The sequence below is a fragment of the Gymnoscopelus microlampas genome, assembly GCF_963454915.1.
Source record: "Gymnoscopelus microlampas genome assembly, chromosome: 23".
Taxonomy (NCBI): domain Eukaryota; kingdom Metazoa; phylum Chordata; class Actinopteri; order Myctophiformes; family Myctophidae; genus Gymnoscopelus; species Gymnoscopelus microlampas.
Genome location: NC_139960.1, coordinates 36,018,183 through 36,034,317, shown reverse-complemented (window position 1 = coordinate 36,034,317; position 16,135 = coordinate 36,018,183). Strand labels below are relative to the sequence as shown.

At 41.8% G+C, this 16,135-nt stretch overlaps 1 protein-coding gene across 1 annotated transcript in view; it reads right to left on the bottom strand.

Moving 5' to 3' along the window:
* The window catches only part of LOC311039892 (sortilin), a 36,338-nt gene extending 20,609 nt beyond the window's left edge, over window positions 1-15,729 (bottom strand). Inside the window, exons 1-10 of the mRNA XM_084049904.1 lie at window positions 15,264-15,729; window positions 13,708-13,770; window positions 12,628-12,704; window positions 11,449-11,548; window positions 8,648-8,815; window positions 8,297-8,370; window positions 7,080-7,126; window positions 4,755-4,891; window positions 4,151-4,234; window positions 2,797-2,857 (exon numbers count right to left, since the gene is read on the bottom strand). Of these exons, the coding sequence (XP_083906030.1) occupies window positions 2,797-2,857; window positions 4,151-4,234; window positions 4,755-4,891; window positions 7,080-7,126; window positions 8,297-8,370; window positions 8,648-8,815; window positions 11,449-11,548; window positions 12,628-12,704; window positions 13,708-13,770; window positions 15,264-15,608 (1,156 nt within the window). The 5' untranslated portion in view covers window positions 15,609-15,729. The remainder of the gene's footprint in view (window positions 1-2,796; window positions 2,858-4,150; window positions 4,235-4,754; window positions 4,892-7,079; window positions 7,127-8,296; window positions 8,371-8,647; window positions 8,816-11,448; window positions 11,549-12,627; window positions 12,705-13,707; window positions 13,771-15,263) is intronic.
* Between the last annotated feature and the right edge of the window lie 406 nt (window positions 15,730-16,135).

Below are 16,135 nucleotides of genomic sequence, written 5' to 3'. Positions count from 1 at the left end.
ACACAAAAGCTATTGCCCGTGTACACAGTGGTTAGTCCCTATGGGTTGAGGATCTACAGGGCTGACAAGAGCATAGTACAGCCTAATATAGCCTATTAGAGTCTAGTACAGCCTAGTACAGCCTCATCTATCCTAGTCCAGCCTTATCAGTCCTAGCATAGCCTGGTACCCCCTCCCCTATTATGTTCTCCCACCAGGCTGGACTAGGCTAGACCTGGGTGTACTAGGTTTTACTTTACTAGTCTCTGCTGGGCTCTAATAGTCTGCTTTCAGCTCTAGCAGCCTTTGCTAGGCTTTACTGGGCTCTATTAGGCTATAGAAGGCAGTACTTTACTTTGGCCTACACATGTTCATGCAAAACTATTTCTCGTGCACACACCAGCTATTGCCCGTGTACACAGTGGTTAATCCCTATGGGTTGAGGATCTACAGGGCGGACAAGAGCCTAGTACAGCCAAATAGAGCCTATTAGAGTCTAGTACAGCCTAGTACAACCTAGTCTAGCCTAGTCCAGCCTGTTCCATGCTAGTATAGCCTATACCACCCTCCCCTAGTCTGTTCTCCCAAAAGGCTGGACTAGTCTTGGATGTACTAGGCTGTACTGTACTAGACTCTACTGGTCTCTAATAGGCGTTTTAGCGGCACTAGCCGCTCTATACCTGACTTTGTCCGTGTGCGTCAACGTTCTGATTGGTCAGGTGCGTCAACAAAGTGATTGGTCAAGCTTCACGTGACACATGGCTATAAACACATTATAAACACATATCGATGACAAAATGTATCAAAGGTGCCGCTACCTTCACACAGGGTGTGATTTTTTAATCTCTAGTAGGCTTTGCTAGGCTGTACTAGGCTATATTAGGCTGTACAAGGCAGATCTGAACTATGGTCTACAAAGGTTCATGCAAAACTATTGCTCGTGCACACACAAGCTATGGCCTGTGTACACAGTGGTTAGTCCCTATGGTCTGAGTATCTACAGGGCTGACAAGGGACTAGTAAAGCCTAATAGAGAGTATTAGAGTCTGATACAACCTAGTACAATCTACTCTAGCCTAGTCCAACCTGTTCCATGCTAGTATAGCCTATAGAAATGATTTCATGTGCATGCCATAAGCAATGCACAACACGTTGTTGCAAATGCCGGAAATCTGGGTTACGATGCACAGCCATGTGTGCATGTCAGCAACGGAGTGATGATCAACCTCCTTGTATGAATGTGGTCTAGTGTCTAGACTTTCGTTCAACAATGGCCAATACAGTATCTTTAGAGTACTAAACCGTTATCTGTTATGGGGGCCACTATTTTGCATACTTCGGAGTAGGCTGATTATTATATTATATTATATTATATTATCATATTATTACTTACAAATTCTTTACTCACATTGTAGAAACTGTATATAGACACTTCATTTGTCAATTTTGCTTGCCTGGCCACAGAGTTATTGAAGATAAAGGTGCGAATTTGCCAATTTGGCAGCCATTCAGATATGCAGATTAGAAGGTCAAAAACTAATCATTTAGCACGGGGAAAAAGTAAGTATTTTAGATGTCCTAAGGATGGCAAAAATACAGATAATTAGAAACAAAATAAGGGGGATGCACCTTTTGCACCGTTTGAGTACTACGGTACATCATATTATGTAATGGTGGCCTCTAATTTGCATATTTATTTACATTATTTACATTTATTACATTACAAATATCTTCCACACATTGTATGACCCTCAGAACATAAATATGTACACTTTATTTGTCAGATTTGCTTGCTTTGTTATAGAGTTGTTTAAGAAATACTTCAAAATCGGCAGCCATTTTGATATGCAAATTAGGAGGTTAAGCACTAAGAATTTTGCTTGGGAACAGTGTTTTTCTGATTCAGCACCCTTGAATTATGTAAAATGGCCTTGTTCCCAACTTTTACCCCCAAATGCCTCTAACAATCACATATTTCAGAAATCCCACCGGTCTACAAGGTGCTCGCAGCCCCGTTCATAGTGTATGATATCGTCTGTTGTCCTGTCCCAGACAGAGATGAATATCTAACAATTTAGATATCTGAAAACGGTCGGAAAGCCGTCGCAGAGCGGAGAATCGCGGCCACATCGGGTCGCAGAGCCTTTCACACACACAGAGCATTATCTCGCCGATCAAAGGCCGATCTGCGTCAGGTCGGGAGGTTTTGTCGGCGAGAGCCAAAAAATGTCGGCGACAGCAATATCGGACCTAATGTCTTGCAGTGTGTACCAGCCCTAGTCACTGTTCACCGCTGATATAATGACACAAGCTCAACATACAGAAGGGACATCAGGTTGACAGTGGTTAAGAGTGTAGGAATTGGGTCTATTTGTAGACTCTCTGAGTTAAATGAACACTCAGGATTTTACTGTGTAAAGAGTGCCAGAGATGTCTACCTGTATAATATCGTTGCTGTCGGGCAGAAACCTCTTATCTCCATATTTTAACTTTTTGAGTTTTTTTCTAAATTAACGCCCTACTTGATCATACTATAGCGTCACACAAAAGTAGCAGTTTGTGCCACATTTCTAGCTTGAAAATCTGCTACAATTGCTATCTTTTTATTTGAATCCTGAAAAGTAACAGTTTTGGACATATGAGGTTTCCACCCGACAGAGACAGTATACAGTATGCATATAAGTGGATATGTGAGAGGGATTTATCTTTTGTCTTGTTTTTTTGTGTTCATGGAAAATAGGAAGTGAAAGATGATGATCTTAGTGTGTGTGTGTGTGTGTGTGTGTGTGTGTGTGTGTGTGTGTGTGTGTGCACTACCTCCTGGGTTGTCTACATGCATGAAGATCATATCCTCGTCTCCATCCAGAACAGAGTAGAACTGCAAGAGAACACGCACGCACCCACCCACCCACCCACCACACACACACACACACACACACACACACACACACACACACACACACACACACACACACACACACACACACACACACACACACACACACACACACACACACACACACACACACACACACACACAGAAAGATGTGCCGGTGAGAAAATGTGGAATTATAGCAGACAACCTTGTCGCAAGCTGCTTCATTGCCAAGAGCCTTGTCTAATCATCGTGAGAGAGTGTGTGTGTTTCTGTGCTGTCAGCAGCTGTGTGTGTGTGTGTGTGTGTGTGTGTGTGTGTGCGTGCGTGCGTGCGTGCGTGCGTGCGTGCGTGCGTGCGTGCGTGCGTGCGTGCGTGCGTGCGTGCGTGCGTGCGTGCGTGTGTGTGTGCGTGTGTTCAACTGTTGGAGGTGGTGTTGAAAAAGGAAATGTTGTCAAACGGAGCTAGTGTGTGTGATTTCGTTGTGGTGTGTCCCAACTACTGCATTCCACAGAAACACATGTACCACACACACGGCGGGGCTACATGAGCCAAACTGAAAGCTGCATTTAGATCTGAGGCCGATTCTACAAATGCCTTCTAAATCAGTAGTTCTCAAACGTTTTTTTTGTGCCAAGGACCCACAAAATTATATATATATTTGACCGCGGACCCCCAGCACAGAAAATGCCATGCTGTTAGATCTGCAATTTTTGAGAACCACTGTTCTAAACCACTGTTCTAAATGAAAAGAGTTTTCTGAAAAACTTGCTTTGTTGCTATAATATAGCTAAAATATAAAATGACACAGATGCTTTCCCGGTTTCAATGGGTCAGTAAAAAGCCTAAATGGCTTTGAGCCCCTTTCTATTGACATCTTTGCCTGGCCTACTTGTTGTTAACTAGTTGTAGGAACTATTGTTGTATTGGATCTATTAGCTCGTGCTCATTTGATTTGGCTATTTTATCTCATGTGTTTATGAAAGTAGATAGCTGATATATTGCACTTTTACCTTAGCGCTAGGTATACCCTTGGTTGCTTGTTTTTACAGGAAATGCACTTAAGACCTCTGGTGATTAGTAGTTTCGTTCCCTACCTATGTTGAATGCACTTATTGTAAGTCGCTTTGGATAAAAGCGTCTGCTAAATGACTGTAATGTAATGTAATGTAATGTAATGTAATGTAATGACATACATAATGTCTGTAACTCTTTGTCTCTCGCCAAACGCCTCTCTCTCTTTCTCTCCCTTTCTCTCTCTCTCTCTCTCTCTCTCTCTCTGTCTCTCTCTCTCACCTGTTCTGTGGAAGCGGAGGGCAGCTGTGCTCTGTTGAAGGTGTTGCCCTGGTCAGATGAAACATATATAACCCGAGGAGATCGCTGTGGGAAAAATGATAAAAACACAATCAAATTATGCACATTAATCTTAAAATTAACGATAAAGTAGGGTATGTTTCTAGGGTTTCTACTGCTTCTACCGAGTGAAGACCCGCCCTCGCTGCGGTTTCAGCCAATGGCATTAATTGCCGTTTGAATTTCAGACCGGATATAGACCAATTATTTGTTTACTAACATTGAGCCTGGACGCACAGGTGATTGTTTCACGCAATCAATTCCCAACCTGTTTCGGGGTGCACTGGTTTCAGCACACCCCAACCCCCTCTTGTGTGTGTTGGCTAGTGAGACGCGTCCTAACGAGACCTGATATAATGGGTTTCGTTGCGCGCATACTGGCTGCACGCAGCCAGTATGACGTCGTCTGTTAAGGGGTCTATAGAAAGATGGTGGATTTGAAATTGCTGAAAATAGGCTTCATTTACGGTCTATAGAAACCAATGGCGTAACGTTGTCCAATTTTTTGTAACTAAATTTGTTTTCCTGTCACGTGACATCTACTCACAAGTTCCTCCATGACGGAGGTGAAGAGGAAGCCTCCAATGTATCCGAATGAGAAGATGTTCTCATCGACGGTGGTGAAGGTCTTCCCCAGGTCGTCTGTCCTCATCAACAGCAACTCTCCTCTCCGGTCTGCCTCCACTGTGTCGACGTGACATGTCATAATCACAATCAACTTTATTGTCACATCACACGATTACAAGTACAAAAGCTCAAGACCCTGATGTTGGATAGGAGAGTGTGGAGGGCAGCGATTCAGGAGTTCTGAATTGGTGTTGGCTAGACCACACTCTCACATCGCACAGTGTAACCGTGTTCAAGGCCGGGTCCGCCCTGTTACACACAGTTTCCTTTCTCTCTTGGGACTTCACTGTGGGACCTTTGGTTTTATTGGTGTGTATGTTAATCCCTGACACTGCATGTTTTTGTATTGAATATTGTTATTTTGCATAAGTTGTTTGGTGCCAGGCCTGTCTCCCTCTCTAATCAATGTATGAATTGCTATTGCTTAAAAGTGACTAAGGAAAGGTTTGTGTTATTATAACGGCATACTGATAGAACTGTGTGTGTGATCAAAATGTCACAGGTGCAGATAGAAATACTTGAGGTCATCGTTTTGTGAAGGCCATATCCTTGAATGAGGAAGTTTAGTTAATTAAAACGGTAAAAACACCCAGAGACAGACAGACATACTCCCTTTTGAACTGAGACAAACAAGCTCTTTGCCTCTTTCATTAAATAGGAGCTCAAGGTCTCTCTTAGATATGGAGAGAAACTTGATGAAACACATGCCTAAGAAGCACTCCTAACATGGATAAAAACTGTGGGGGTAGATTCTCCATTTTGACATTATAGTATAGAGTGCTTCTCAAACATTTTAATTAAAAAGGATCTCCAGTTTGGTATGCACATTTAGACCCCATATCTGGACCAAATGGATTTGGTTCCATTTGTACACTCTCGGAGGTCACAGACCTTTCAAGGGTCCATTTAGTTCAACGCTACAATTTCGCTGGGGATCCCCTGGAAGCCCCTCAAGGACCCCTGGGGGTCCCCAGACCCCACTTTGAGAATCACCAGCCTATATGTGGGACAGATATTGTAAATGATTTACAAAATCATTTGCCGGGCCAAATATCATCACTGGCTGGCCAATTCTGGCCCACGGGCCACCTGTAATGTCGATGTCCAATATACATACAGTGCCTGATGAAAACATAGCTGTATGTATGGCACTACAGAAGCCAGAATTGCTTGTTGTGCTTTTCCATTAAGACCGGGAAAGCAAATGAAAACTTTTTTCATGTCAAGGATCCCCAACATGATATGCATTTGGCCGCGGACCCCCCATCTCAAAATATTTTGTTCCAGGGACCCCCCCCAGAAGCAAAGATTTGAGTAAAAAAATGTTCGCTTTAAAAAAATAATATATATATAATAGAAGATCTGCACACATTTTCACGATAAAAATAGCCAAATAAATCTAAAATGAGACAGATGCTTTCCCAGTCTTAATGGCTTAATACAGCACCTGAGGAGCAGTGTGATGGCTGACTCGGCAGCCACACATAGAGACTATAATGTATGGTAATCTTCCTTTTTGTGTTTATTTTCAGTTGTTCATTATTAACCAGTTGAAATGACATAATTTATTGTTTAGTTGTTTTCTATGAGTTCATTTATGAGTTTTCTTCTGCTTTCTGCTGACTGACATATATGGACATGATGGGCTGGCCAAAGCAATGGGGATCAGCTGCTCCAGATCTACAGCTAATCTGGAGAAATTGGACTGCACCACAGTCCCTCTGTACCATGGGGTGGGGCAGGGGTTTTGAGTGTGTGTTTAATGGTAGTCTTTGTCTTTTCCCCCTTTTGTGTTAACAGTGGTCTGACCCGTCCCTATATATGTCCACCTCCTGTGTCATTTTGGTTAGTTCAGTTTTCAGTTCAGTTGTGTTGTTCAGTCCCGTTTTTCTGTTTAGTTATTTAGTTTGGTTTATTTTGAGCACATTTATTGTTTGTTATCTGTTAAACCATTATTTTGAAAAGAAAGAAAAAGAAAGAAAAATACATTTAAAAAAAAAAGGAGCATTATTTTAAACCAACAACCACGTTTCCCTGTGTCTCTCCTTCCGACCAACTCGGTCCCTGACATGCCTACATCTGAATGGTAGAGAGGCCATTCAGCTATAGACACCCCTATGGTGACCTCACTACAGCAGGTTGTTTGTCATCAAGGCACCGATTAAATACAGTACTTTTTTTTTTTTTACAGAATACAGTATGTCTCTCTGAGGCTATTTGCATAACTGATTATGTCATACTGTACCTGTTCCTACGGGACTGTAGCTGAAGAACAGAGTAATTCCAGATCCCCTACAGCAGAAAAAAAGGACAGGGTTTCAAATCATTTTTACAAACAATGAAGATGGTTCTCTTCGACCACAAGAACTAAGCGAGCTGTGCAACAATGACGTGTAACGCATTTCCCGGGTTCTGGATTTGTTTCCGTACGCTACAATTGCGTTTCCGATAGGTTTCTCAGAACCTAATTTGGGCCCTGCTCAAGAGGTGATCTTTTATGAGCCTTTAGAGCAAGGGTTCCCAAATTCTATGGATCTTACCAAATCATATTTGTGTCCTGTCTCCTGTCGTGTTGTATGGTGGAAAGTAACTAAGAACATTTACTTAAGTACTGTACTTAAGTACAATTTTTAGGTATTTGTACTTTACTTGAGTATTTCCAATTTCCAATACTTTTACTTCTACTCCACTACATCTCAGATGCAAATATTGTACTTTTATTCCACTACATTTACTTGAAAACTTTAGTTACTAGTTACTTTTCAGATATAAATGATGATATAATGAAACATACATTAAACCACTTTAAGCCTATTTTATACCTAGGCTATTTTCAAATATTTAGTACTTTTACTTTTGGTACTTTAAGTACATTTTGATGCCAATACTTTTGTACTTTTACTCAAGTAATTTTTTTATTCTGGACTTTTACTTGTAACAGAGTATTTTTATATTGCAGTATTGGTACTTTTACTTGAGTAAAGAATTTGAGTACTTTTTCCACCACTATATATGATATCATGTCATGTTCTATTTCATTGTAAGACATGGCATCGTATCGTATCATACCGTGTTGATGTCACGTCACATACTGGACAATACAGCTTTGCGTCATTCCTTCTTCAAAGTAAAATATAACGTTTTTTACAAATCAATGAAATATCTTTTGTTGTAATATTTTGTCAAATTACTCATTTCTTTATTACGTGGCCATGTAAATGAACAGTGAGCGATTATTATACAATATTCATTTTGCGAGGGTTGGGCTCATCAAACACTTTCCCTCTCGCACCATACTATTTGTTACACTAGTGTGTGTGTGTGTGTGTGTGTGTGTGTGTGTGTGTGTGTCTGTGTCTGTGTGTGTGTGTGTGTGTGTGTGTGTGTGTGTGTGTGTGTGTGTGTGTGTGTGTGTGTGTGTGTGTGTGTGTGTGTGTGTGTGTGTTTCTTCTTCACACTCACCACATGTAAGAATGTGCTCCATCGTGGACTTTTGTCCACTCAGCCCCAAAGTCCACCGACAGCCACAGACCTCCCTGCATTTCAGAGGAACGCACTGAGGAATGTTTACTTTACAACTCAAAGGTGTGTGTGTGTGTGTGTGTGTGTGTGTGTGTGTGTGTGTGTGTGTGTGTGTGTGTGTGTGTGTGTGTGTGTGTGTGTGTGTGTGTGTGTGTGTGTGTGTGTGTGTGTGTGTGTGTTTTATGGTTTTTACTTACAGGGTTTAAACTTTAAGAGGTTAAAGCAAGAAACATATAAGGCAGGATAGAACATGTTGAGGCAGGGAAGTGAGAGACGGACCAAGACACTCACATCGATACTGACGACCACCAGGTAGTTAGGGTTGAGGAAGTGGAAGGTGATTGGCTGAGCCAGGTGGAAGGGCAGCTGGACCGCGTTAAAAGTGATGCCGGCGTCGGTGGAGGTGAAAATGACCCCGCCGGGGTTGTCCACCACCGGCGTGTCTGCCGTCAAAATCACCTGTCAATCATAACAGAGTTGAGATGAATAATGACGATTGATTGGTTGATTGATTGAATACTTTATTAGGCAGAAATGAAAACAGCATGTGGTACGGTCATTACGGACATTAAGCAAAAGGTCCAGGTGACTTGTTTACATTGTGGTCCTACGTATTCAATTCATCAACATAGCATAAACAATAATACATATCATCAACAAATACAAAACACTATAATGTACAAAGAAGGGAAAAACAGTGAATGACACCTCCTTTTGATGGGAATTTGCATTTATCTCCCCTTGTGGTCTCCCGATAGATGTTTTTCAGGCCAATTTTGAAAGAAACAAGTTATTTACATCCTTTAATGGATCGTGTCGGGAGAAAAAAACATAAAAGGAATGTGCCTTCTGTTATTATTATTATACTTTATTATATCTCATATATCTCATAAATATATATATATATACTTGTACAGTACAGTACAGTACAGCAAACACATACATGTACAGCAAAAGTGTTATCAGCCTGAAGCTACGTGGAGCTTCAGTCTGAAATTGGCACCAGTGTCGGCAATTACAAGGGGGAGGGGATTCGAATTTCCCTAAACCAATCACAAGAGATCCACGGATCCGCCATAGAGGTATAATATAAGAGGGCGGATTGCCCCGCCCCCAGCTATCGTTTCAATGACTGTGCTCACTGGCGTTTTGAAGCACCCGGAAGCCTGCCGGAAGTAGAATTATTGAGTCGTTTTTGGACACACCATAGAGTTATGAGCATGCGCACTAGTGTCCTTTTTGCGTTATACGGCAGCCCGTGTGTCAAGGATTGAACGCGAGATATTTATTAAATACACTCGAGATGCCTATTTATATGTAAATGCATATGTATTTATGTATAATATGTTTACATATGTATATCTATATATATAAATATATCTCGGTATGTTTTGCTCGTGCATGTATTTCTCCCCGCCGGCAGTTCCAGCTTTGGCCACTGGGGTGGCGGCTTCAATGTTTCTCAGCAACTCTGGGGGCTTGGCTTTAGCAGATATTCGCTGATTGGCTTGTCGTTAGACCCACCCCCACCTCCGACTCTCATTGGACGGTAGCCTACTTTTTGTACCGAATAAATCCTAGGTTCGCAACACCAGACCAAGAGGGGCAGTCCACTCAGACAGTGGGCGGTGTCTATGGTCTGAAACCAGGCTATGCTTCTTTTTCTTTTGTTTGCTTTTTGGTTGGGTTTTTTTCTCTCCATTTTGACTTTTGTTTTTTCTTTGTTTTGTAAAATGGTAGGTGTAATAATTAAGCTATATCAGCCATACCTTTTTGGTCAGAAATTTGTCTTTATACTTCTCTTTATACTTTTTTTCTTTTTTGTATTAACTATGACATTTTAACTATTACCACAAAATTGACTGAAATAAACTAAGTAAGTAAAGTAAAGAGGGAATCGTTATAAGGAACCGGAATCGTTAAAATCGGAAAGGATCCCAGCCAACCCTAATCCTAACCTCAAACGTCACTTTGCAATAATGCCATCTGGATGGAGATATAGGACTTTGAGATGGGAAAAGGTTCGTTTTAGCAGGAGTTTTGTCCAGCCATTGCTGCGTTAAACAAACTGCTTTGTTGATATGTTTGTGTTAGGAGGAAGTATGGATGTTCTCTGGAGATGCTATGTATTGTGTTACTGTATGTTGTGTTGTATATTGTTCTTCCTATGTGTTCCATGTTGAACGGACTGTGAAACCAAATATCACTCAGGGACAATAAGGGCTAATCTAATCTTATCTAATCAGGGCATTGCCATAAAGTTAACAAAACGATGAAAAACACACCAAAAGTGCCAAACACAACAACTGTCATTTCTCATTTGCAAGTGGACGTTAAGCCCAGTCCACACCAATGTTTCACAAAAGCAAATAGTTGCAATTTGCACCAACACCATTTGCAACATTATTCCATATTGCATCCACCACTGTTGCCCACCGATAATCAGAAAGCATGTCATTTAACCCATTAAGACCCCCAAAATAATACATATTTGGCCGCGGACCCCCATCTGAAAATGTTTGGTGCCAGGGACCGCCAGAAGAGAAGATTTGAGTTAAAAAAAGATGATTAAAAATGTTTCAAAAAGGTTGCAGCTTCGTGCCAAACATTGACACATTTCCGTTACAGTTGCTCTGTGCGTATTTACTGTAATATGACGGGTGTGTGTGTGTGTGTGTGTGTGTGTGTGTGTGTGTGTGTGTGTGTGTGTGTGTGTGTGTGTGTGTGTGTGTGTGTGTGTGTTCTTCACACATTAACCACAGTGCTGTGAAAACGGCAGTGTCTTAACACTTGGCTTGTGAAGCAACATCCCATGAGAGCAAACTATAGAAAAGCATGGCTGCTGACATGTACACACACAGTACTGTACAGTACAATGCTGCATGAGGACGTTAAACACCCCTGCCGTACAACGGTGACGAGTTGGGCAACACCTCTCTCTCTCACGCGCGCGCGCACACACACACACACACACACACACACACACACACACACACACACACACACACACACACACACACACACACACACACACACACACACACACACACACACACACACACACACACACACACACACACACACACACTTACATGGAGGCTCCCAGGTCCGTCACTGACTCCGTACTCCTTCCTTATGAATGTGTTGTTGATCCGATCCGAAATGTCATGAAACGACTTGCCGTAGTCGGTACTGACGGGAGTGAACACAAACACACACATTTTAATGCTTTATTTGAGTCCACAAATTAATATTAATTTGCAGGGGAACAAATGTAACAGGGTTAGACAGTTCATGGGCACCTTATATATCACATATAGCACCTTCTCCTCCACACAGACAAACTGTCTATATGACAGCTGAAACAGAGCGATGTTTAGCAAGTTTGGCGTTGCTCTTTGTCATGCCAGCGATTTCCAGGGCACTCGTGTTAAGTGTATATACATATACGGCCCAGGCTTCCAAATAATATGCAGAGTCTACATCTGTACCCAAAGTTTGTTATGATTCCAAGTAACGGTTGGGACTTTGAACGTGTATCTTGCAAAGCCTGGTCCATGTACAAATCAAAAACACAGCCTACTTCTAGAATCAGGACCTCCTTGTGACTGGTGTCAACAAAAACAACATCAGGTGTACGCACGCACGCACGCACGCACACCAGGTACACACACACACACACACACACACACACACACACACACACACACACACACACACACACACACACACACACACACACACACACACACACACACACACACACACACACAGTCATGTACTGTCAATGCTAGTTGGATAATACACCAGCAATCTTTAAATTAACCATTTCCATAGCAATGTTTTCAGCGATAGTCTGTACTGTCTGTATGAACAATTCAATACATCTGGATGTATAGGAACATAACAAACTTTATGGCTGCAACTATCGATTGTTTTCTTAGCGATGATTCTATTGATTACTTTTTGATTCATCGAAAGTGTTTTTTATACATTTACAAAAATATATCAATAAATTAACTAACCACATACGCTTATTTTACACTACAATAGTTAAAATAGCAGATCTACAATCTCACAAAGTGGCACGATGTGATGCGTTGTGAGCTTGTAGATCAGCCATTTTAACTAGTTTTTAAAAATAATTACATTTAATTTTTTCGCCTATGACATGCCCAAAATAAAGATTGATTATTAATTGATTATTTGATAAGATTATCTTTTATTTATTTATTATTATTATCGGTTAGATTAAGTGTTGCACCACATACCTTCGGTACAGACGTGAAGAACCTCCATCGAAGAAGGAATCCAGGGGAGCGCTTATCGTTGACAGTACCAGGATGACCTGCAGGAAATCGGAAGGTCATGCTGGTTCGAATGTGTGGTTCTCAAACATTTTCATGTCAAGGACCCCTATTAAGGTTAAGCCTTAATAGCCTTAACCTTAATAGCTATTAATTACGGTCTTAATATTCTATGCTCTGTTGGTGAATTGAATACATATAGGACCACAATGGAAACAAGTCCTGAACCTTTTTGTGTTATCCTTTTAGCCAGAGTGTTTTTACATTTTTTACTAATAAAGGGATCAATCAATCAAAATTCACCCTAAAACCTAATCACTTTCAACCTGCCAAAACTCACGTTTTGAGCATGTCTTTAGTGGTTCATATCAAGTTTTCTCAAAGTGGGGTCCGGGGACCCCCAGAGGTCCTTGAGCGGGTCCCAGCAAAATGTGTTAATATAGTATCAAAATCAGTCTAACCACTTTAACCCTATGTACATAGGCATTTTTTTTTTATCTTGAAAAAGTGTTTAAATATTTTCAGACAGGGGGTCCGTGGCCATATACTGTACATTAATGTGTAATAGACACACATATGTGCATTTGGTTTGGTTTAAGAACCACTGGTCTATGTGATGCTTTTGGAACACATCTGTCTGTCTGTCTGTCTGTGTGTGTGTGTGTGCGTGTGTGTGTGTGTGTGTGTGTGTGTGTGTGTGTGTGTGTGTGTGTGTGTGTGTGTGTGTGTGTGTGTGTGTGTGTGTGTGTGTGTGTGTGTGTGTGTGTGTGTGTGTGTGTGTGTCTCTCTCTCTCTCTCTCTCTCTCTCTCTCTCTCTCTCTCTCTCTCTCTCTCTCTCTCTCTCTCTCTCTCTTTCAAGGAGGAAGTTCTCTGTGCCTAATATAACATGTTATAATCCTGATGTATGATGAGCCAAAGATACAATCAGCTGCAATATGAAATATCGTATAAGTCTTATATATTTATGGGTTTTAGAAAAAGAACAACAGAATGATGTGGCCCTAATGAGGATGATGATGAGAGTATTGTATTGTATATACTCACCCCTGTACCATCACCCACCCAGGTGAGAGTAAAACTGGCACCATCATCTCCATTAAACCCAGTCTGAGAGAAAGAGAGAGAGAGAGAGAGAGACACGCACGCACGCACGCACGCACGCACGCACGCACGCACGCACGCACGCACGCACGCACGCACGCACGCACGCACGCACGCACGCACGCACGCACGCACGCACACAGACAGACAGACAGACAGACAGACAGACAGACAGACAGACAGACAGACAGACAGACAGACAGACAGACAGACAGAGAGAGAGAGAGATACAAACAGAGAGAGAGATACAGAGAGAAAGAGAGAGAGAGAGAGAGAGAGAGAGAGAGAGAGAGAGAGAGAGAGAGAGAGAGAGAGAGAGAGAAAACAAACTCAGCATACAGTATAAGCTATTTGCTGCTGCTGCATATATGGTGTTTCTCCTTTACTTTACCCATCAAATTATCATTAAAAAAAGAAAAAGTAAACAAGCTTTTTAGTCCATCAGCATCAAAGTATATACAATTAGCTGATCATCATTAAGCATGTTCATTTGATTGATTGATTGAATATTTTATTAGGCAAAAAAATGTAAAACAGCACATTTACATTTAAAATACTTTGTCTAACAGGTCCGTTCATAAAAGTCCTTGCGGACTTGTTTCCAATGAGGGCCTTGGTATTCAATTCATAGACATATATAGTGGCACCATGCACAGTTCGAATATCATTACACAAAAAAATAAAAATAAAACAGCAAAAAAAATAAAAAAAATAGCACTATGTACAACAAAAGAATAAAAAAAAGGGGGAAAAGTTATGTACAAGAACAGGGCGGGGGGGGGGGGGGGGGGGGGGTCGGCTGTCTAACGGGGAAATGGTACTACCTCCTCTTTTGGCCTCCTGAAAGGTGATTCCTGGGTGGCAGCTGACCAACATTATTACCAACATTTGACCAACATTATTACCACCAAAACGCATTTTCTGTCAAAGATCATATAGTCAGTAGTGGTAAAAATACTCTCATTTTTTACTTAAGTAAAAGTATCAATACTGCGATGTAGAAATACTCTGTTATAATTAAAAGTCCGGAATTCAAAATGTATTTGAGTAAAAGTACAAAAGTATTGCTATCAAAATGTAGCCTAAACTACCAAAAGTAGAAAGTAGGCTACTCATTGTCATTGTGTAGAATGTCTCATTTCACAAGTTGTCAAATGTATGAGATGTATATAAATCTTTTGAAAATAGAATACAAGCTCACAATGCGTGGCATCGTGACACATTGTGAGCTTGTAGATCTGCTATTTTCAAATGGCCGAAATATGGGGCTGAAGCTAAATAATGTATGTTTTGGAAAGTAACTAAAGTTTCCAAATACTTGTAATGGAGTAAGAGTACAATATTTTCCTCTGAGATGTAGGGGAGTAGAAGTAAAAGTACTGAAAACTGGAAATACTCTGTAAAGTAAAGAGAAAAATGCTTCAAAAATTGTACTTAAGAGCAATTCTTGAGTAAATGTACGTAGTTTACACCACTGTGTAAGTAGCTCTGTCTCTCACCTCGTGTGTGCTGCCGTCCAGGACCCTGTGCTCGGCGGGGGTCAGGGGGACGCGACAGGAGGTGAAGGCAGGGCCGTGAGGGACCACCTTGGACTTGGTGGCGCCGGTGGCGTCCCTCCCCGGACGCGCGGGGCGCGCGGAGCGCACCGCTCTGCGCGTCTCGCTCTCACCGGAGAAGTGTGACTTTCCACCGGCCTCAGCAGGATGCTGAGGCCGGTGGAAAGTCACACTCCTCCGGCTTCGGTGCGTCGGTCTGCTACCTTGCTGCTGCTGATCAGCCACCCCAGCAGCACCCACACAAAGAAGGCACACTCCTCCCAGAAGAAGCACAAGTCTCCAGATCATGGTTGTAGAGCAGTATATGTCCCCAAAAAGTGCGCTCTTCTTGGTCGCGGATGGTCAGTTAACTTAAACGCGATGTACCGGTACGTCTGTGTGTCTGTCACCCGGGGCATGAAGTCACAAGTGTCGCTCTTGAGAGGCAGGGGGCGAGACGGCTTTGACGGGTCATTAACATAAAAAGTGCTGTGCATACATGCAGGGCAGTTTGTCTCCGCCCGCATCATGCGGGTCAACTGAACTGATGGGAGATTTGCATCTCTGTATTATTACACAGTAGCCTGTTATACCTGGGAGGGTAAAAATCATCACGATTTGGCTACTGGTAATTTTTTTTTTTTAGATCCTTTGGTATGGCGTTACATATGGGCATTCTAAAACCATCTCAGTCGAGTTGGGCTCGCCCCCTACTGATCCGTTTGCAATAACTCCAATATTAGATAGTTTAGGTATGGTTGAAACCCCAAATAATTGATAGAATATTTGTAATTGATTCCGTTACCATTGGGCATGCTAAATAGCGTACAAAATAA